Source organism: Pelophylax lessonae (genome assembly GCF_965119305.1).
Source record: "Pelophylax lessonae genome assembly, chromosome: 13".
Lineage (NCBI taxonomy): Eukaryota > Metazoa > Chordata > Amphibia > Anura > Ranidae > Pelophylax > Pelophylax lessonae.
Window position 1 is genome coordinate 9730030 of NC_138780.1, and position 22851 is coordinate 9752880.

General features: G+C 46.2%; 2 protein-coding genes across 2 annotated transcripts in view; both read left to right on the plus strand.

Annotated features, from left to right (window-relative positions):
* The window catches only part of LOC309543141 (uncharacterized protein), a gene marked incomplete at its 3' end in the record, with an annotated part of 1180881 nt that overhangs the window by 906006 nt on the left and 252024 nt on the right, over window positions 1-22851 (plus strand). The window lies entirely within an intron of this gene.
* On the plus strand, window positions 6766-21173 carry LOC309543152 (NACHT, LRR and PYD domains-containing protein 3-like; the record flags this gene model as incomplete). Its single annotated transcript, XM_082242537.1, has 4 exons — window positions 6766-6922; window positions 11480-11657; window positions 14419-14484; window positions 19459-21173. Exons 1-4 carry the CDS (start codon window positions 6866-6868, stop codon window positions 21171-21173), a joined length of 2016 nt encoding a protein of 671 aa, XP_082098663.1. The 5' UTR covers window positions 6766-6865.

The following is a 22851-nucleotide window of genomic DNA, read 5'->3' on the forward strand; positions in this document are numbered from 1 at the left end:
CAAGCACAACTAGACAAACAAATCATAAAAGTTTTCAGTACAGTACAGGGCAGGAGAGAAAGAGGCAGAGAAAAGACCAAAGTCCTTATCTGGTTCTGGCAGAGAGAATCTGAAGATACCAGAGAAAGATCCGGTCGCACTCCACAGCTGAGATACGATTATCAGTTTCCTTTATTTATTGTCAGTTCAGACAGACAGGGGACAGGTAGACAGGTCAACGTTTCACACGACACACCATGCTTAGATGATGAAGTTCCTTTAGTGCCGGTTCACATTATTGCGGCTTGCGAGATCGCATGTAATTCGGAGCGCACTGCTCCTTCATTACATGCGATCTCCTGTGCAGATGCGAGTCCAGCCATACACTTTGTATGGCTGAATTTGCAGCGCATCCGCACCAAACACGCACAGGAGGCATTTTTTTGAGCCGCCTCAGGATCGGATCGCACAGTGGTTCACACTTGTGCGATCCGATTGTGTGCGTACTGTCAGATCGCACTGCGATACATGCAATCTCCTGTGCCGATGCGAGTTCAGCCATATACTTTGTATGGCTGAATTTGCAGCGCATCCGCACCAAACACGCACAGGAGGCATTTTTTTGAGCCGCCTCAGAATCGGATCGCACAGTGGTTCACACTTGTGCGATCCGATTCTGTGCGTACTGTCAGATCGCACTGCGATATGCGATCAAACTGGGGGTGTCGTTAACATTTAATTGACACCCCCTGCGTATCGCATATGGCAGTGTGAACTGCCAGAGGTGCGGATGCGATGCGGGAACAGGCTGCGTATTCGCAGCGTTCCCTCATCGCAGAAGTGTAAACCGGCACTTATTCATCGTCAGTTCAGACAGACAGTGGACAGGTAGACAGGTTAACGTTTCACACGAAACACTGTGCTTGCTTGCAAACCTTAACCTGTCTACCTGTCCCCTGTCTGTCTGAACTGACGATGAATAAAGGAACTTCATAACCTTATCTCAGCTGTAGAGTATGGCCGTATCTTTCTCTGGTATCTTCATGGTCTACAGCAGTGATGGCAAACCTTGGCACCCCAGATGTTTTGGAACTACATTTCCCATGATTCTCACCTACACTGCAGAGTGCATGAGCATCATGGGAAATGTAGTTCCAAAACATCTGGGGTGCCAAGGTTCGCCATCACTGGTCTACAGTGTTGAGCCGAGGTGAGCACCTGCAAGGGATATGTTGTGAGAAATTGTATACAGTCGTGGCGCCTTTAATTCAAAGAACCCCTTTTGGAAAAAATAATCGACCAATATCATTTTTTTTACCGCCGATACTGATATTTTGGTCATCGTATATCGGTATCTGATATTTTCGGACATTTTTTTTTTTTTAATGTCTACAGGTACTGTGGTGGAGGGATCTGGGGGTCTAAAAGACCACAAACCCCTCCTCTGCACTTAAAAGCATTCAAATAGCCAAGTTTGGCTGTTTTGAATGCTGTATGTTTTTTGAATTTGGCGCCGTCAGTACCCAGAAGTGATGTCATGTCATGACATCACTTCCGGGTACTCGGCGGTGCCGAATTCAAAGAAATGGAGTCCCGGTCAGACGGCGGCGGTGCAGATGGAGACCCGGTCAGCGCCGGCGGTGAAGGTAAGATGCCTGGGTCTCCCGGTGGGACAGGAGACCCGGGCGAGCCACGGAAGGCGGCGGGAGGGGGGCGTCCCCTCCCGCTCCTTGAAATGACAGCCAAGCGGCTTCTCAGCCGCATCGGTTGTCATTACAAGGCAGCCAACCGTCGGCTATGGACACCGGTACCGGGGTGATGACTCTAGCTTATTAAATTAAGGCAGTGCCAAATCGCAAAATAGGGCCTGGTCATTAAGGGGCAAATCCTTCCGGTCTTAAAGTGGTTAAATTGACCCAGTCACCACAGGAATTTAGGGCCTAAAAACACTTGTGCATGCATTTTTGAACAAAAAAAAATGATTTTTTTTTCAGCTCAGTGTTTGTGCTAATTATTAAATGCATTGCAGTGTTGAGGGTCCTTGATCTTTTTTGTGCCTGTATGGCTGCCACTAAAAATTTATGCAATGCACCTCATAGTCATACAACACGTGTTATACAAAATGTGAATGCAGGCTCTTTTCTTGTTGATGGATTCTTTTTCATCAATTTATCAACATTTATTGCATTTTTTTTTTTTTTTTTACCATTGCAGATGATTAGAAATGCGATGATTGTGCCATGGGTGTCGGTGTACGTGATAAACGGATTTTTCCCCTATATTTACTGATCCCAAATAAATTAAAAATGAAAAGATCCTACTGGCAGAAATTCCCAGGTAAGCCTCAATAATTTGTTACCTTTTAGATTTATAAAATCCTTACAGAGAAATACAACTAAATAATCTGGCAAATGATTTCCTAAAAATTGCATATTCAAATGTATTTTGTGTATAAAATTTTTTATTTTTTTTTTGCAAAAACTTTGAGCTGAAGTTAAAGTGGTTCTTAAGGCCGAAGGTTTCTTCAGCATGAAGGTAAAAAAAACCTATGCATGTAGGTAAAAAAAAAACCTTCTGTGTGCAGCCCCCCCCCCCCCCCCCGCCTATACTTATCTGAGCCCAATCTTGATCCAGCATTGTGCATGAGATCAGCTGCTCTACCGGCTCCCTCTCTCCTTAATTGGCTCAGATACAGCCATTGGCTCCTGCTGCTGTCAATCAAAACCCATGAGCTTACCAGATGGTATTGGTGCCCACCATTTCAACCATTTTACACCTGAGACTTGTTATTACTGTGGTTCCTCCAAGGGTACTATGATCCAGATATGGTGGGAATGCCCCCTATCAGATCCTTCTGGTAGCATTTCTTTGACTTTTACTTCAAATTGATGGTGACCTCTGTACAACCCTCAACCCTACCTACTACAGTAGTTCTCCTTGTCAATACTTCCAGAATCCTTCAAATCCATTAAAAAAGAAGCCCTTCGACATTTCTTATCCATATAGAGTGGCCATGCCTCGCCATTGGAAGATGACAGACATACCTTCTCTTGGGTAGTGGTCCATGGAAGTTGACTCAGTCAGAGACCTTGAACGGTTGTTTTTTTTTTTTTTTTTTTTTTTTAAGCCCGTAGCGTGTGCAACACACTCAAAAGACTCCACCCGGTGCATAAAAAAGTGCACACACACAAAGTGAGAACACAAAAAGTGCACAGGGTGTGCGAAACTAGTGGTCTTCCCTCCGAAGAGGTAGGACCCGAACCTCGATCCCCCGGGGCGCAAGACTCCTGACAGGGATATAAGGTACTCATGGTCTGTCTGGCCAAAACCAGACTGACCCCGTTCTTCAGGGGGACTGCCAAAACAGCCCACCCCGAGTACTAAGTGGGGCTCCCCCGAAGGGAGACCCCATGAGAGAGGGCGAACTTAGCCAAAAGGCCATATCCACCCCCTCCCAAGACTCAAGGCAGGGCCCGAGGACCCACACCCTACAAGTCGTGCAAGATAAAGAAAACAAAGGTGATAGTGCAGGTGACAAACTACAAAGAAAAAGAGACAAACAAAACAAAGAGTGGGGAACGGTTGTTGGCGCAGGAGGCTAATAGAGAAGAGTAATTTTCGCTAACCTGGACCTCATGGTCTATGTTCTGCTACTCATCTGAGTTTCTCACATGGGCTTTGGGAGATTCCATACATACCTCTTCTGGATCTTGATGGATTATACAGAACCTCTCTCTCTGAATTCTTTAATCCTACTTTATATTCTTTTCCTCCCTGATAATCCTCTTCCTGATAAGTGTCAAAAATGGGCTCTAAAGTTAACCTTAGTGCCTCCTACAACATCTCTATGCATACTAAACCTAATCACGCAGGTTAAAAGTTCTTCATGTTTACTCTGTTTTTTATTATACCCTGATATCATCCTAATTGTTATCAGAATAATTGTTACAGTTCAATCCAACTTCCATGTTTTGATGAATATAGTTTTTTTTCTTTTGAAGCTTTAAGACCTATGTAAATGATCATCTTCTACTTCAGATACGTATGTGTATTGCTCTATGGTTTGTTATCATATTTTTTTGATACAATAAATTGAGATTTAACTAAAGCCAGTGAGAGAGGAAGTGGGGGTGGGGCTGCACCCCAATACATGTATCGATGGACACATAGCGGGGCTCAGGAGCAAGCATGTACAAATACCCCCATGGCAAGCCACTTAATATGGGGGCACTCAGCATTGGGGGAGGAGTCCAGAGCACCAGAGAGGGACCCAAGAAGAGGAGGATCAGAGATGCTCATCAAAAACTTTTGAGATTAGTTTTATAACAGATTCTTCACACATCAATACGTGCCATTGCCAGAAAGTTTACTGTGACTCCAGGAGAGCTGGACAGGGCCATAGAAGGTCTTTGCCACCGAAGGATTTTGCTATCTTACGTCCAGGCCAATTTTTGCGATTCGGCACTGTGCAAATTTAACTGACAATTGCGCGGTCGTGCGACGCCGTACCCAAACAAAATTTACGTCCCTTTTTTCCCCACAAACAGAGCTTTCTTTTGGTGGTATTTGATCACCTGTGCGATTTTTACTTTTTGCGCTATAAACAAAAAAAGAGCGTAAATTTTGAAAAAATAACAATATTTTTCACGTTTTTTTATATGAAATTTCCCCCCAAAAAAATGTAAAAATCAAATTTTTTTTACATTTTTGGCCAATTTGTTTTCTGCTACCTATGTTTGGTAAAAAAAATCGCAATAATTTTTTTTGCGGGACTGCGACATTTCGGCGGACAGATTTGACCCTTGACTGACATTTTTGACACTTTTGGGGGTACCAGTGACATTACTGCAGTAATCAGTGCTATAAATATGCACTGTTACTGTAAAAATGACACTGGCAGGGAAGGGGTTAATTTTATTGGAGAGGGAGGGGTTAATGTATGCCTGGTGCTTACTGACATGTGTGGGGGGAGGTGACTGAGTGACACAGGGACAGATCGCAGGTTCAGCTATGCTGAATCCTGCAATCTGTCACTATTTGTCACTTAGGAGATCCGCCCGCTTTGTTTACACAAGCGGGCGGATCTCCACACTCAATTCCCCGACGATCGGGGAAGAGCAGCGGCGATCGCCGCTGCTCCTCCCCTGGCCCGACTCCCGCTGTGACTGAACACAGGTCTACGTAGGTCTACGTCACTGGATGATAACGAGCCACATTGCTGCAGTAGCAGCTATGTGAGCAGACGGCAAGTGGTTAACCCATCAGCAGGACCGGTATCGGCTCCTTTGTGCAAGGAGGAACAGGATGAGCACTGCCAGAGCCCTACAAAATGACCTCCAACAGGTCACTGGTGTGAATGTCTCTGACCAAACAGTCAGAAAAATACTTCATGAGGGTGGCCTGAGGGCCCAAGGACCTCTAGTGGGCCCTGTGCTCACTGCCCAGCACCGGGCATTTGTCATTGAACACCAGAATTGGGAGGTCCGCCACTGGCGCCCTGTACTTTTCCCAGAGGAGACCAGCTTCACCCTGAGCACATGTGACAGAAAAGAAAGGGTCTGGAGAAGCCATGGAGAATGTTATGCTGCCTGTAACATTGTTCAGTATGACTGGTTTGGTGGGGGGGTCAGTGATGGTCTGGGGAGGCATATCCATAGAGGGATGCACAGACCTCTACAGGCTAGACATCAGGATAAAATCCTTGGACCCACTGTCAGACCCTACACTGGTGCAGTGGGTCCTGGGTTCCTCCTGGTACATGACAATGCCCGGCCTCATGTGGTGAGAGTATGCAGTCAGTTCCTGGAGGATGAAGGAATTGATACCATTGAATGCCCCCCCCCCCCCCCCACACACTTGCCTGACCTAAATCCAATAGAACACCTCTGGGACATTATGTTTCAGTCCATCCAATGCCGCCAGGTTTGCGATTTTTATTTTTTGCGCTATAAACAATAAAAGAGCTACAATTCTGAAAAAAACTATATTTTTCACATTCTGCTATATAACAGTCTCAAAAAAAAAATAAAATTAAAAAATCAAAATTTTTTAACATTTTAGGCCAATTTATTTTCTGCTACATATTTTTGGTTAAAAAAAAAATCACAATAAGCGTATTTTGATGGGTTTGCGCAAAAGTTATGGCGTCTACTAACTACGGGAAAGATTTATGTCATTTTCATTGTTTTTTTTTTTGGTTTTTTTACTAGTAATGGTGGCGATCTGCATTTTTTTTGCAGAACTGCGACATTGCAGCGGACAGATCGGACCCCTGACTGACTTTTTTGTCACTTTTGGGGGGACCCGTGATATTACTACAGTAATCAGTGCTAAAAATATGCACTGTTACTGTAATAATGACACTGGCAGGGAAGGGGTTAACACTGTGGGTGATCAAAGGGTTAAATGTGAGCCTAGGGGAGTGATTCTAACTGGGGGGGGAGGGTGTGGCTTCTGAAATAACCATAGAGACCAGTGTTCCTATATAGAAGGATCACAAGGGCTCTATGATCATTCCAGGGAGAAGAACGGTCAGCTGTGTTTACAACATCCGACTGTTCTTCTCTCTCAGCGGGGAGCGATCCCGGGTGCCTGGCGGCAGCGCGCCGTCGGCGGCGCGTGCTCGCTCCCTGATCGCGACCGACGTAGCCCTACGTCGGTTTGCCTGGGGGAGCCACACTGCCACAGTAAATACACGGCGTGTTGTCGGCAACCGGTTAAAAATCTGGTCACCTTAGCCTAAAAGCCACAATCCTGTGAATGTATGTTCTGTGTTTCTATAGAGGACATCAAGGGATTCCACCATCAGCTGTCTGTATATAATGATTCATCACTGAGGAGGATATACGAGTATTACAGAGACGACCTGATCTACATCCTGGAGAACATGGACACTGGGGCCCTCCTGAAGGAACTTAAATCTCAGAACGTCTTAAGCACAGATGTAAGACAAAAATAATTGAAATAAACTGATATGTTTGTTAGATATGTTTATATCAGTTTATGTTTATGTTTATGTCAGTGAAAACTACATGTGAATATATTTGCTGCTGAAGTTATGTGCAGATCTTGACTTGCTCGGTAAAAGTCGAAGCTGGTCTGGTTTTCCGAGGTTAAAATCTTACATATAGCTTCAGTTGCCTATGGCTCTGGATCTTCTCATAAATGTCTTCGTCCCCGTTCACACTGGGGCGACCTGTGAGGCGACCTGGTCGCCTTACAGGTCGCAGTAGGTCGCCTTCCATAGGAAAGCTGCGGACCCGTTCTAATAGGAGCGACACAAGTCGCTCCGACTTAGAAAAAGGGTTCGGAGCTTCTTTGGGGCGACCCGGAGCGACCGTCATAGACTTCAATGTTATGAAGTCCGTGGCGGCCGCACCGAGGTCGCGGCGCGCTGCTCGCACCGCGACCTCGGAGGTCGCCCCTGGAAGTCGGATCGCCCCAGTGTGAACGGGGCCTTAATGTCTTGGTTTTAGTAACATTTGAAACAATGTAATTATTAGAAACTGATACACAAGATTGTTGTTCACTTTAAGGTGAACACAGAGGACAAGGGGGCACTCTTTACGTCTAGAGGAAAACAGATTTCGTCTCCAAATAAGGAAAGGCTTCTTCACCGTAAGAGCTGTGAAAATGTGAAATAGACTCCCTCCAGAAGTGGTTCTGGCCAGCTCACTAGATTGCTTTAAAAAAGGCCTGGATTCTTTCCTAGGTGTACATAATATAAATGGATACTAAAAATTATTTTTAGGTAAAGTTGATCCAGGGAATATCCGATTGCCTTTTAGGGGATCAGGAAGGAATTTTTTCCCCTGCTGTAGAAAATTGGATTATGCTTTGCTGGGGTTTTTTTTCGCCTTCCTCTGGATCAACTGTGGGTATAGGATTGTGTATACGGGATTGTATGGTTGGGTTTTCAATACTGTTTTTTTTGTTTTGGTTGAACCGGACGGACTTGTGTCTTTTTTCAACCTGACTAACTATGTAACTATGTAACAAGATGGTTGTATCTATTCTGTATTTGTCCCATGAATTTCAATAGTATGAATTCATTTGATGCCTTGCTGACAGAGGCAGCCTGACGTCACGGGTTTCCATGGCGATGGCGGCCCCGCTGCCTAGCAACTGGAGATGTGATGACGCACGCGCAACAGATGTGGTGGTCTTTGGTGCCTTGCTACCCGACAGGGAGAACACTGGGTTATGATCGGACACATCTGGCTGATGTGCCTGATCTACATTACTTCAATACCAATGGTTTTACCTGGTTCCCCTCCCCTAATAAAAATATGTCATATATGTATTCTTTTTTAACTTTGATGCTAGCAATATCTTGGTATATTTTGGTGGGAGTATGACGTTGTTTGACGTCAGAGGAAGGCGGTGCTATCATTTTTCTTATGCTCTGATTGGTGGTTGATGTATTTATATTCTGCTTTGTCAGTCTTGCACTTTATCACATGCTTGCTGAAGAGGTCCTGCACGGCTCTGAAATGTTGCACCTTTCTTATGATATGATCTTTCTGCAATAACAGCATTTGGATGCATTTTTAGGATCCTTGCTGTGCTGGCAAATATGTGCATTTAGCAAAGGAGCAGTTCTCATAAACACTTTCCTGACTCCCAGTTTCTATGGGCAGTGGCTGTGTAACTTCGGGGGGTAATCCCGGATGAGCCCCCACATGTACCCGCTATTCCCAAAAGGCCGCTGTATTTTGGATCTTTCCTCCACACAGCCAAGCAAAAGGAATTTTCCCTCTCCCTCCAGAGGCTCAGTTAAGCAGGCCAGGGTATTTGGTTTTGTTTTGTTTATTTAAAGAGATGAACTTGGTTAGGGAATAGGAATGCATGGGATGCCCAAAACTAAATAACTTGAAACAAATTGCTTGAGGACCTGCTAATGTCTCTGGCTGCTATAAACTAACTCCAACAGCACTTCCCAAACATGTAAACGTACCCTTATTGCTGTCTGTGTCCCTGTTAGGGAGATTCACCCTCTCTATTTGTCATGTTTACCTCTATCACTGAAAGTGAAACTAACCACTTCAATACCGGGCACTTTCACCCCTCTTTCTGCCCAGGCCAATCTTCAACTTTCAGCGCTGTCACACTTTGAATGACAATTGCGCGGTCATGCAACACTGTACCCAAATGAAAATTTTTATAATTTTTTCCCACAATAGAACTTTCTTTTGGTGATATTTAATCACAGCTGAGTGTTTTTAATTTTTACAAAAAAAAAAAAAAGAAAATAGACAGAAACGTTTGAAGAAAAGTTTTTCTTAGTTTCTGTCAGTAAATTTTGTAAATAAGTAATTTTTCTCCTTCACTGATGTGCGCTGATGAGGCGGTGCTGATAGGCACTAATGGACTGCACTGATGGACACTGTTGAGGTGGCACTTATGGGCACTGATGAGGTGTCACTGAAGGGCACTGATTAGGTGGCACTGATGAGGTGACACTAATATTCTGCACTGATGGGCACTGATAGGTAGCACTGATGGGCACTGATGGGTACTGATAGGCCGCACTGGTGGGTACTGATAGGTGGCACTGATGGGCACTGACTGGTGGCACTGATGGGCAGCAATGGTGGGCACTGATGGGCAGCACAGATCAGCAGGCACTTACTGGCATCACTAATGGGCACTGATTGGGGTCACTGATTGGCACTGAATGGGGTCACTAATGTGCCATGTTTGCTGTCATTGATGTGCATTTATTTTACTGTATCGTAATCAGGACACTGATCATCAGTGCCCTGATTACTTGTCTTGTACTCCCCTTCGAGGAGGAGCCGCTGATCGGCTCTCCTCGCCACAGACTCTGACAGTGTGAGGCCAGGAGCGCCGAAAAAAAGCACTTCCTCATTTACAAGTGCCCGGCTGTGATTGGACACAGCCGATCACATGGGTAAAGAGCCACGTAATTGGCACTTTACCAATATCGGGGTCGTGCCGTGTACTAGGAACATGGCGCGACCGCGATCGCCGCACTGCATGCCCCCGAGGGTGCGGGAGAGCGGCCGTTCTGGGGTGCCATCGTATGATGTCGTCCCAGAACGAGAGCTGCACCGCTCCGCCGTCATTTGACGGTGGACGGGCGCAAAGTGCTTAAAAGAAAAACCCACATTTTGGGTTGTCCCCAGAACAGTAATGTGGGGAACTCTTCTAATGAGGACACTAGTTCTGGTGACAACCAGGGATTCCCTCACAACAGATTTCCTCTCACTTCCGGTTTTCGCTATAGGACAAAAAGTGAAGGGAAATCTCCTCATGTAACCCAGGAAAGGGGTTCTAACCCTCCCTTACTCTATCCAAAATGAAAAATGGGCTAACTTTGAATTGGTTCTCAGGAAAAACTCTAACCCTGCAGTGCAGACACCCAGAGCTGTACATACTTGCCGAGGCTTCCCAAAACCTGGCTGTTCTGACAGATAAAGGGCTAGCACTTCCCAATTCTATTGGCCAGCAAAGCTGCCCATTATTGTGATCGAACAAAAGGAAGAGGTGAACGCGGAGCTCAGAGGAAAGCACCTTCTGGAAATATTTCACTTTTGCCGATCAGTTAAACTGGGGATTCAGCCAAGACGGGAAGGTTTTTCGGGCAGCTACAGGTAGGTGTCTGCACCAGAGGCGTAACTAGAACCTTCAGGGCCCCGGTGCAAAAAAAAAAGGGCCCCCTGAACCCCTGGCCGGGGCCCTTCCCTTCAAGCCTGGGGCTCTTCCCACTGATCCTGGGGCCCTTTGCTCTTGTTGCGGGACCTTTTATTATGATCCCGCAGTGGGACCCTTTAAAAAGTTCTGCAGTGGGCCCCCTTCCTGCCATCTTGGGGCCTCCCCACGGTGGTGAAATGCCAGGGCCCGGTCGCAAGGGTTACCTTTGCGTTCCTGGAAGTTCACCCACTGACTATGACTCTGTCCATTCAGAAAAGGAAGGAGCTGGTAAATGACATATTTACTGACCCCTTCCTGGTTCTCTATTGTGACACATCCCCTGCAGCAGCCGGCAGGAGAGGGAAGGGAGCGCAGTGGGGGGGGGGGGGGGAACCAGGGGAGCACACAGGGGCCCAGAGACAGCAGAACACAAGTGAACTGGATAGGAGGAGTGGCGGGGGCAGCATACAGAGGAACCAATCTCCTCCATTTTCCTCCTGTAGCTACAGGAGGAAAAGGAGGACAGAGATTTCTCTACATGCTGCCCCCGCCACCCCTCCTATCCAGGTGTACAGGGGAGCCGCACAGGCCCCCTGGAGCATGGGGCCCAGTTGCAATTGCAACCCCTGCAACCCCTGTAGTTACGCCCCTGGTCTGCACTTTATATCTGCAGAATCCTCCTTTCACCCTCTCCCTTCTTAACAGGGGATTAAAATGCTACCATGCCAATTTCTTATAATTGTAAAATTTAATTCATAGTAAGAATTGTCTTTATGTTATTATTGACTTGTTTTATCTTTTGATCAACCTTTTTTTTTTTAAGAAAACTATATTTGTTTTTCAGACCTACCTGGCAAGGGAAAAACATATGAGCAGGGTTGCCTTCTCTCACATCTTATTACAAGATATTCAGGATCGGGGAAGAGAAGCTGTGATTGGACTCTGGAAATGTCTCTATGCACTACAGAAAGATCATCCTCATCCTAATTTATTGGCGGTTCTGGAAGAAATCATCCAGGCCGGTAATAGAAATTTGTGTTTGCAATAACAATTGTGATAGTCCTGGGACACAGTGGTGGCTGTATGGCTGGAGGGAGGAGTTACATTATGCGGGGGACATGGACATCTAACACACGGGAATCTCAAATACTGAAGATTCGGCTGGAGATGTAGCTATTCAAGAGAGTGAAATAATAAGACTAGAATGGAGTATCTGTGTTATGGACTATTGATCAGATATTATATGAAGCTGCTGCCTCCACTAAACAGCTACCTGGGTATGTGTGTAGCACCCTCCTAGGTGCTAGAGAGAAAGTATAGTTCTGGGTCCTGTCTGCTTACCAGAATGACTGCAGGTGAATCTATATTGTTCTCTGCTTACTGGACAGCAGGGTCTGTTAGTGAGGTCTGCTCATTGTGCTCAGGTGCAACTCCTTCTATCTGCAAAGTGTTTCACACTGGTCAAATAGGGAGGCACAGGGGAGGACTGGGCTAGGGGGCAATTTCCCCCTGGGCTGCTCTGATGCCCCGTAAAAAGGCTGCACCACTTCTATCACAGACATGCCTAAAGGAGAAGTAAAAAGTCCCTGCCGTTGACCTACTGAGTGCGGTTTGAAGACAAGGACAAAGCACAGGCCTCCCCCCAGCATGGATGGTGTAAACTGTGTCTGAGCAGAGGCAAGGTTCCACACCCTACTGGAGACTCTTCTGCCCTGGCCAGACCCAGTCGAGCTGTTCCAGCTCCCCCCAACCTCCCCCTGCTGGCCAGGTCGGGAACCCGGATTCAGCCGGTAAGTAGAGAGTATCTGGAGCAGGGCTTCAGCTTGGAATGGTGGTCAGTAGGAGGATTGGGAGAGTGGGAGGGGGGCAGAGGCAAAGTGGGAAGAGGGCCGAGTCGCTGCACCATGGGCCTCTGGTTTGTACTTGCCCCTGGGCTGAAAGTTGCCAGTCTGCCCCTGGGGAGGCATATTGGACAGTCAGAGGAAACCTGACAAATGAGTGCACAGGCTTTTGATACAAATAACAGTGAAAAACTATGAGTGCAAAAATGATGGAAAAATTGTATATAATCACAAAAACCGCGCAGAAGAAAATATTACGTGATGAAAACTTAATGTGTACCTAATAATTAAATATCCGGCAGCATACACACCTCACAATCAGTATTAAATATAATCAAACAGTGTTGCGCCAGAAACAAAAACGTGCATAAATCACCATAAAAAATACTCAAACAGTGAAATGTATAATGTGCACCAATAGTGACAGAAAAGAGTCCATAAATTGCAGTCCAATAAAATAATCTCCAGTGGTTGCCACCTCAGTGACCGTGTTAGCAAACCCTCCACCAATTAAAGTGGCATCTGACCTCACTCTTAGACCCCAGAGTCACCAAGGGTCTAAAGCGACTATCCCCTCAATGGGGTAGACAGATGATGATCACGCCAGGGAAGATCCACGCTTCAATCCAGCTCAGTCAGGGGCACATATTAGGGAGTTAAGGAACAAAATCGAATGCTCTCTGCTTACTCATAAAAAGATCATTTATTCAGAGAGACACTTACAAAATCCAGCACTTAATAGTGCATTGCAAAGCGCAGTTCCGTACACTCGTTTTGAGGGGATGTGACGTCCGACATGCAGGCTCCGCCCCTATACGCGTTACGTCAGCTCGTAGAGTATTGACTTGCTCGGTAGGGGTCATGTCAGACGTCACATCCCCTCGATGATAAACTCTCATTTATCATTCTTGCGCTTGTTTACTATTTGCTTTGTTCTAGCGCAATATTTTGTATTTTTATTGACTTATTCAGAACAGTTTTGGGTGCATATCCACACTTATTGTAATAGATCCAGCACAAGCAGCGCCACATCCACCAATTTTCTATAATACACATTCAAGAGAATGAACCTACAAGGACAAAAGGACAGGTAAGTAGTGAACTTTTTTTTTTTGTGAGTGTCATTTATATTTAAAGCGGAGTTCCGGCCTCAAAATCAACATAAATCGATTTTGGGCCATCCGCTTGCTTTAGGTCACCAGAAAAACAAACGGATAGTTACGATTTTTTTTTTGTTTACTTACCTTGTTATAGAAGAAAATATACTCACCTTTCTTGCACTTCCTCCCTCTGCGGCCGCGCCGTCACTTCCTGCTTGCATTGATTCCTCGGAGCTGAACGGGCCCCGCCCCGCTCGTCACTTCCGGTGCAGGCGCCTTATTCCCTGATAAACAGCTTCTGGGCATGCCCAGAAGCTGTGGAGGGATGACACGCCTGCAGCGGAAGTGACGAGCAGGGCCGGTGCAGGGCATTCTGGGACAAGAGGACACTGAAGAGGACGCAGAAGAGGACATGCTGACTTCAGCTGCCCACATCTGAGATGGCAACGCTGGAGAAGAAATTTTCAAGGTAAGAATTTCTTCTAAAAGGTAAGTGCGACCCGGGACAGTTCAGAGGCTAGCCATTGTGGAATGTACTAGCCCTGACTGTCCCGGGGGTTATTTTTAGCTAAATTTCACCCCCGAGGCCGGAACTCCGCTTTAATGTTTTTATTGTTTTGTATCCGATTTATCAAAGCACATTTTATGGTATTGTTTACCTGCGTAATATGTCAATTTCAAGTTCACCATTTGTCAACAGTTTTTTTATCCACTGCACATATCAAAAGTAACTGGATTTATTATATGCAGACTGTTTAGACATCTTTCAAATTCATCATTATGTGAGTCTGCTCAGATGGATGTGATCAGGATATAGCTTTTATTTCTTTATTTTTCTATAGGTGAGGGTCTGGTGGATCAGATTCTGCTGGATGAATTCGGACACTCACTGACTCCGTTGCTGAGAGGTAATTTAATTAAAAAGGTAACCAATTTTGTCCAAAGTGCTGGTGTTAGGTTTCCCCAAAATTCAATGGCTCCCACTGCTGCTAAGTCTTCTGTGAGAAGAGAGCAGTGGGAGAAGAGTTGCTGCAGAGGGGTACAGCCAGGGGAGGACTGGGCCAGGGGGCAGGGGGGCAATTTCCCCCCGTGCTTCTCTGATGCCCCATAAAAAGGCTGCACCGCTTCTGCCACAGACATGCCTAAAGAATTCCTGGTGAAGAGAAGTAAAAAGCCCCTGCCGCTGACCTACAGAGTGTGGGTTGAAGACCAGGACAGAGCGCAGGCCTTTCTCCCAACCATGGATGGTGTAAACTGTGTCTGAGCAGAGGCCGGTTCCATGCTCCACTGGAGAGTCTTCTCCCCCCGGCCACCCCCCAGCTTTCCCAGCTCCCCCCAACTAGCCACTGCTGGCCAGGTTGGGAACCGGGATTCGACTAGTGAGTGGAGAGTACCTGGAGCGGAGCTCCAGCATGGAATGGGGGTCAGGAGGAGGCCAGGAAGAGGGAGAGTGGGAGGGGGGCTGTACTTGCCCCTGGGCCGAATGTTGCCAGTCAGCCTCTGGGTACAGTACTGGATAGAAACAGGATTCAGGTAAGTATAAAGGGGTTTGGGTAAGCAATACAAACACATGGGACATTTTTTAACTTAATGCAGGAAATACATTAACCACTTCACTACAGGGCACTTTCACCCCCTTCTGCCCACACCAATTGCTTTCAGTGCTCTCAAATGTTGAATGACAATTACTTAGTCATGCAACACTGTACCCGGAGAACATTTTTTTATCTTTTTTTTCACACAAACAGAACTTTCTTTTGGTGGTATTTAATCACAACAGGGTTTTTTTTTTTTTTTAATTTCTTGCAATGTAAGTGAAAAAAGAACGAAAATTTTGAAAAAACAACACTTTTTTTTTCGCTTCTATAAGAAAAGTTTGCAAATAAATAATTTTTGCTCATAAATTTGGGTCAACATTTATACTGCTACATATCTTTGGTAAAAAATAACCCAAATTAGTGTATATTATTTAGTCTGTGTGAAAGTTATAGAGTCTACAAGCTATGGTCCCAATCATTGAAAATTGATCACACCTGATATACTGACGACCTATCTCATTTCTTGAGGCCCTGAAATGTCAGGACAGTACAAATACCCCCAAAAATACCCCTTTTTGCAAAGTAGACAGTCCAAGGTATTTAGTAAGATGCATGGTGAGTTTTTTGAAGCTGTAATTTTTTCCCACAATTCTTGGGAAAATTGTTTCTTTTTTTTTTTTTTTTACACAAAATTGTCATGATAACAAGTTATTTCTCACACACAGCATATGAATACTTGCAATTACACCCCAAAATTAATTCTGCTACTCCTCCTGAGTATGGCAATATCACATGTGTGAGATTTTTTCACAGCCTAGCCAAATAGAGAGGTCCAACATGCAAGGAGCACCGTCAGGCATTCTAGGAGCATAAATTACACATTTAATTTTCTGACTAGCTATCACATATTTGAAGGCCCTGGAGCACCAGGACAGTGGAATTACCTAAAAAATGACCCCATTTTGGAAAGTTTTTGGAAAATGTGGAAAGAAAATGAAAACGTATTTCTTTTACACAAAGTTGTAAATTTATATGCAGATAGGTACTTGATTCTCTGGGCTGGAGACAGGTACTTAGGTACTCTGATGGGCTGCAGATAGGTACTCGGGTACTCTGGGCTTGGGACAGGTACTAGGGTACTCTGATGGTCTGCAGATAGGTACTCTGGGCTGGAGACAGGTACTTGGGTACTCTGGGCTGAAGACAGGTACTCGGGTACTCTGATGGGCTAGAGACAGGTACTCAGGGGCTGTAGAGAGGTACTCGGGGACTCTGATGGGCTGCAGATAGGTACTTAATACTCTGGGCAGGAGACAGGTACTCTGATGGGCTGCAGATAGGTACTTGCGTACTCTGGGCTGGAGACAGGTACTAGGGTACTCTGATGGTCTGCAGATAGATACTCTGGGACTCTGGGCTGTAGACAGGTACTCAGGTACTCTGATGGGCTAGAGACAGATACTTAGGTACTGTGATCGGCTAAAGACAGATATTAAGATGGGCTATAGATAAGTATTTGGGTACTCTGATTGGCTGGAGACAGGTAGTTGGGTACTCTGGGTTGGAGACAGGTAGTCGGGTACTCTGAAGGGCTGCAGATAGGTACTCTGGGCTGGAGATGGGTACTCTGGGCTGTAGACAGGTACTCAGGTACTTTGATGGGCTGGAGACAGGTAATTGGATACTCTGATGATCTGGAGACAGGTAATCAGGTACTCTGGGCTGGAGACAGGTACTTAGGTACTCTGATGGGTTGGAGACAGGTACTTGAGTACACTGATAAGCTGGAGATAGGTATGCGGGTACTCTGGGCTGGAGACAGGTACTTAGGTACTCTGAAGGGCTGGAGATAGGTACTCGGGTACTCGGGGCTGGAGACAGGTAGTCGGGTACTCTGATGGGCTGCAGATAGGTACTCGGGTACTCTGGACTGGAGACAGGTACACGGGTACTCTGGGCTGGAGACAGGTACTTAGGTACTCTGAAGGGCTGGAGATAGGTACTCGGGTACTCGGGGCTGGAGACAGGTAGTCGGGTACTCTGATGGGCTGCAGATAGGTACTCGGGTACTCTGGACTGGAGACAGGTACTCAGTTACTCTGATGGGCTGGAGACAGGTACTCAGGTACTCTGATGAGCTGGAGACAGGTATTCAGGTACTCTGGGCTTGAGAAAGGTACTTGGGTACTCTGATGGGCTGGAGATAGGTAGTTATATACTCTGATGGGCTGCAGATAGGTACTCGAGTACTATGGGGTTGAGACAGGTACGCTGGTACTCTGGGCTTGAAACAGGTACTCGGGTACTCTGATGGACTGGAGATAGGTACTTGGGTATTTTGGGCTGGAGACAGGTACTTAGGTACTGTGATGGGCTGCAGATAGGTACTTGGGTACTCTGGGCTTGAGAGAGGTACTTGGGTACACTGATAAGCTGCAAATAGGTACTCAAGTGCTCTGATGGGCTGGAGATAGGTACTCGGTTACTCTGGGCTGGAAACAGGTACTCAGGTACTCTGGGCTGGAGACAGGTACTTCTGTACTCTGATGGGTTGGAGATAGGTATATGGGTACTCTGTGCTGGAAACAGGTACTTGGGTGCTCTGATGGTATGGAGATAGGTACTCGGGTACCCTAATGGGCTGGTGACAGGTACTCAGATGGGCTGGTGACAGTTACTCTTTGTTTCTGGGCAATCTGGGTACTGTGCTTTACACTGGATCAGTGTGTGAGGAGGAGAACCTGGTAACAGCTAGTTACCGTGGTTTGTTGACATTTGTGATCGGCTGTAATTTCATTTAATTTCATTGGCTCTTTAACCTGTTCAGGAATGGGCTTTGTCAAAGTGACACGCTTCATCCCCAATCGCCGCGCTGCACGCCCCTGGGAGCGTCACCAAAATGTGACCAGGTGTGATTGGACACAGCCGGTCACGTGGTAAAGAGCCATTTTAATTGGCTCTTTACCCTGATCAGGGATGGGCTGTGTCCAGAGGTACAAGCCTAATACCCGATCGCCACAGCGAGTACAGGCGGACGTCATATGAGTCCGGCCCGGAGGGAGGAAAGGTTCCTTCCACCGTCATTTCCCTATACGCCAGTAGGGAAGTAGTTAAGGTAAAAAAATGTCCAGTAGAGCCCTGCGCGGGCCTGTTTTCTTAAACCCGCACCCGCTGAATGTATGATCAGGACCGCCCGCACCCGCAACCTATGTGTTCCACACCCGCCCGCACCCGCAATGTTTGTGGCCAATCCCGCAAACTTTATCTCAGTGCTGGCCCTTATATGCAGTCAAAGCCCTTATCTTATAATGCTGTATAATGATGCTGAAAAGAGGTCTTAAGGCCCATACACACTATAAGATTTTCTGAAGACTTTTTCCTTCAGATTTACCTTTTCTATGTAGTGCAAGGGCCTGCCAGATTGCATACAAATAGAAAGTGTTTTGGTTTGATCTCATATTATCTGGTTTTGGTAAATCTAAAGCAAAAAGTCTTCAGAAAATCTTATAGTGTGTATGGCCCATTAGAGTTAGAGGCTCATCATGCTCTCCCTGCAGCTATGGTTCCTCCTTCTCCTTCCCCGGCCAATCACCACATTATACAACGTTGCCTGATACAGTGCCAGACCAAACCATTACACACATGCTCTCCCTGCAGCTATGGTTCCTTCCTTCCCCAGCCAATAACCTAATGCAATGCCTGATACAGTGCCAGACCAAACCATTACACAGAAAAAGGAGGGGGGCAAAGAAGAAAAGTCTTCCCAGACCTCGCTTCACCAGCTCTCATTACTCTTCTTGGGGTATGGTACACTGACTGTCATGTACCATATCCCGAGAAGAGTAACGAGAGCTGGCGGAGCGAGGTCAGGGAAGACTTTTCTTCTTTGCCCCCCTCCTTTTCCTGTGTAATGGTTCGGTGCGGCACTGTATCAGCGTTGGTTATTGGCTGTGCTGGGGAAGGAAGGAACCATAGCTGCGGAGAAAGCATGCACAAGTACAGTGAGTCCTTGCATCATAGAGTTCCCCGCGGGTCTCCCGCAAAAGTTCCTGACCGCCCGCACCTGCCCGCAGCAATGGGAAAACCGCCCACACCAGCGAGATTTTGTGGCGGGTCCTGCGAGAGCCCGCACCCAATGCGGCCCTCTAATGTCCAGGCTTAAAAATCACTTTACATGTGTAGGTCCATATACTACTTTTATCAATGAATTTAAATTATATGCATTTGAAGTACATTTCCAAAGATTAATGCTCAGAATATGACACAAATTTTAACGTAGATGAAACATTACATTGTAAATCATTATCGTACCCTGAGTACAACATTTTTCCATTATATTCCCAGATATTCAGGAAAAGCACAAACAACATCTGATGGAGAAGACTGAGACTCTAGTGGAACATAGACCCCCAGGAACTACCCTGGAACCACAAAAATTCCTCATCAATGAGTGTTATGTGAAGCTGATTGTAGTCTCCACTGATCAGTTCAGGGAGCGTCCCCAGAATGAGCTAATACAGACCGGGGTAAAACACGAGGAATGCTTGAAGGAAACACAGTCTAGACTGGAACACATTTCCCCCAACATGCTGTTCCGATGGAACCACCAGTCACAACGTGTACCACATGCAGTAATGGTGAGCGGAGTGCCAGGAATAGGGAAGACCACACTGATGCAGAAGTTGGTCTATGACTGGGTGACCGGAAAACTCTACCAGAGATTTGCCTTTGTCTTTTTTTTCCGATTCCGGGACCTTAATAGACTGGGAGAGGTCAGCTTGGAGGAGATGATTATTCATCATTATCCTTATCTAGAGGGTCAGATTGGAAATATTTTACAAGATCCCGAGAGACTTCTCTTTATATTTGATGGCTTAGATGAAAGCATTCACCAATTGGATTTCAAATCAAGTAAATTTTCCAATCCAAACCAGAGAACACATTTTGGTGAAATTGTGGTCAGCTTGGTGAGGCAGAGACTTCTTAAGGGTTGCTCTGTACTGATAACCAGCCGCCCAACCAGACTGGCATCAGTTGATACCAGTGTTTTTCAGAGAATAGCTGAGATCATGGGATTTCTCCATGGAGACAGACTGATCTTCTTTAATAATTTCTTTGGAAATGAAGAATTGTCAGAGAAGGCTTTTCATTATGTGCAGGAGAATGACACGCTGTACACTTTCTGTTATATCCCATCATACTGCTGGATCATCTGTACAGTGTTATCAATGTGCTTCAGATCCCAACCAACAATCACTGATCAGCCGATGACATCATTACCCAAAACAGTGACACAACTCTTTGTGACTTTTGTCTCCAACATTCTGGCCAATCACAGCCAGAATAAAGATGGTGGTCACACTGCCCGGGAACTGCTGACATCTATTGGGTGGATGGCAGAACATGGAGTCATGAATCACATGATTGTATTTGATGAGCGTCATCTGGAGTCATTCAGTGTGAGAAATGATAAACATCTCTTTTCATCTTTCATGATGGAATCTGGTCAGCCTCCGGATGTGGATTACACCTTCTTACATCTCACTCTTCAGGAGTTTTTTGCAGGTTTAGTTCATTTTATTAACTATAATCCTGACAGATTACAGGAAACACTTGATGAGGCTGAATCTTACAAAGACGGCCGTGCTGAAATATTCCTCCGTTTCCTCTGTGGTCTCTCAGACTCTTCTACTAGATCCATGTTAAAGTCTCATGTGAGAGAATTGTCTACTCAGGCTGCCAGACATGTCATCACCTGGATCCAAAAGAAAATACCAGAACCAAAACCTGACCGATGCATAAAAGGAAACAGAGATCTTCTTAATGTATTCTACTATCTCCATGAGAGCAGGAATAAGGCTCTGGTGTCACAATGTATTGGATCAAAGAAAGTTGACTTTACCGGTGTCTCCCTCAGCCCTCTGGACTGCTCTGTGCTGTCTTTTATCCTTCAATCCTGCAGAGAGGCAGACGAAGTAAATTTAAGTTCATGTAATATTCAGAGTGAGAGATTGAGGAAATTTATACCAGCTCTACACAACATCAAGTGTTTGAGGTAAAGAATATTCACAGTCCTGTGTTAAATTGGAATGATCTGCAATTTATTTAGAGCAGGGGTCTCCAAACTTTATAAACAAAGGTCTAGTTTACTGTCCTTCAAACTTTAGGGAGGCCAGATTGTTGCCAGTAGGAGAAGAAAATGTCCTGGCGTCAGTGGGAGTAAACAATGCCCCATCATTGGTATTAGTGGGAGGAATAGTGCCCCATCATTGGTGTCAGTGGGAGGAATAGTGCCCCATCATTGGTGTCAGTGGGAGGAATAGTGCCCCATCCTTGGTATCAGTGGGAGGAATAATGTCCCATCATTGGTGTCAGTGGGAGGAATAGTGCCCCAATGTTGGAGTCAGTGGGAGGAAAAGTGCATCATCATTGGTATCATTGGGAGGAATAGTGCCCCATCATTGGTGTCAGTGGGAGGAATAGTGCCAAATTATTGTGTCAATGGGAGGAATAGTGCCTCATAATTGTTATCAATGGGAGGAATAGGACCCCATCAATGGTGTCAGTGGAAGGAATAGTGCTCCATCGTTGGTGTCAGTGGAAGGAATAGGGCTCCATTGTTTGTATCAATGGGAGGATTAATGCCCCATCACTGATATCAATGGAAGGAATAGGACCCAATTTTTGGTGTCAGTTGGAGAAATAGTGCCCCATCCTTGGTATCAGTGGGAGGAATAATATCCCATCATTGGTGTCAGTGGGAGGAATAGTGCCCCATCTTTGGAGTCAGTGGGAGGAAAAGTGCATCATCATTGGTATCATTGGGAGGAATAGTGCCCCATCATTGGTATCATTGGGAGGAATAGTGTCCTATCATTGGTGTCAGTGGGAGGAATAGTGTCCTATCATTGGTGTCAGTGGGAGGAATAGTGCCCTATTGTCAGTATCAGGGCAGGAACAATGCCCCACTGTTGCTGACAGTGGGAAGAAAATGCCCTAAGGGCCGAATAAAAGCAAGCAAAAGGCCGCATCCAGCCCTCAGGCCACAGTTACGATACCACTGGTATTATATGCAAACCTTGTATGTATTTCTGTAAACAGATTGGATAACTGCACACATTGAACAGATGAGCAGAGGCAGCAGAATCTGATCTATCTACCTGTATCAGACACATAGCACGGATAGCATTGGCCCAGTGTCTGTGGGGTCTCTGCTTTCACCTCCATGTTACAAGAGCTAAGCACTGTGTGTATCGTTCCCAGTGGCGGCCGGTGTACTGAGGGCGCAGGGGCGCAGCCCCCCCATCCATGCGTCCGGCCCCCTAATCTGCATGCAGGGGCGCCGGACGCATGGAGTTCAATGGGGCTTTTTTTGGCATCACCTGATTAGAGCCAGAGGCTCTAATAGGGCGATGCAAAGGGTGGACCCGGGGCGCAGAGCAGTGCGTCCCAAGCCCGCCCATTGTGTGACAATAGCGAATGAAAATTCGCTATTGTCACACAGATCCTCCTCCTGGCCAATCAGGAAGCGCGTCCGATACGCGCTTCCTGATTGGCTGCAAGGCAAAGCCCATGCCATTGGCCGAGGAGGAGGCGGGATCGGGAGTACTGGAGGAGACGCGCCACCGGGGCTGCTCCAGGTAAGTAAGGGGGCACGCACGCTGATCTCTGCATTGGGGGGATGGTATGCTGGTCACTGCATTGAAGGGGGCACGCACGCTGATCTCTGCATTGGGG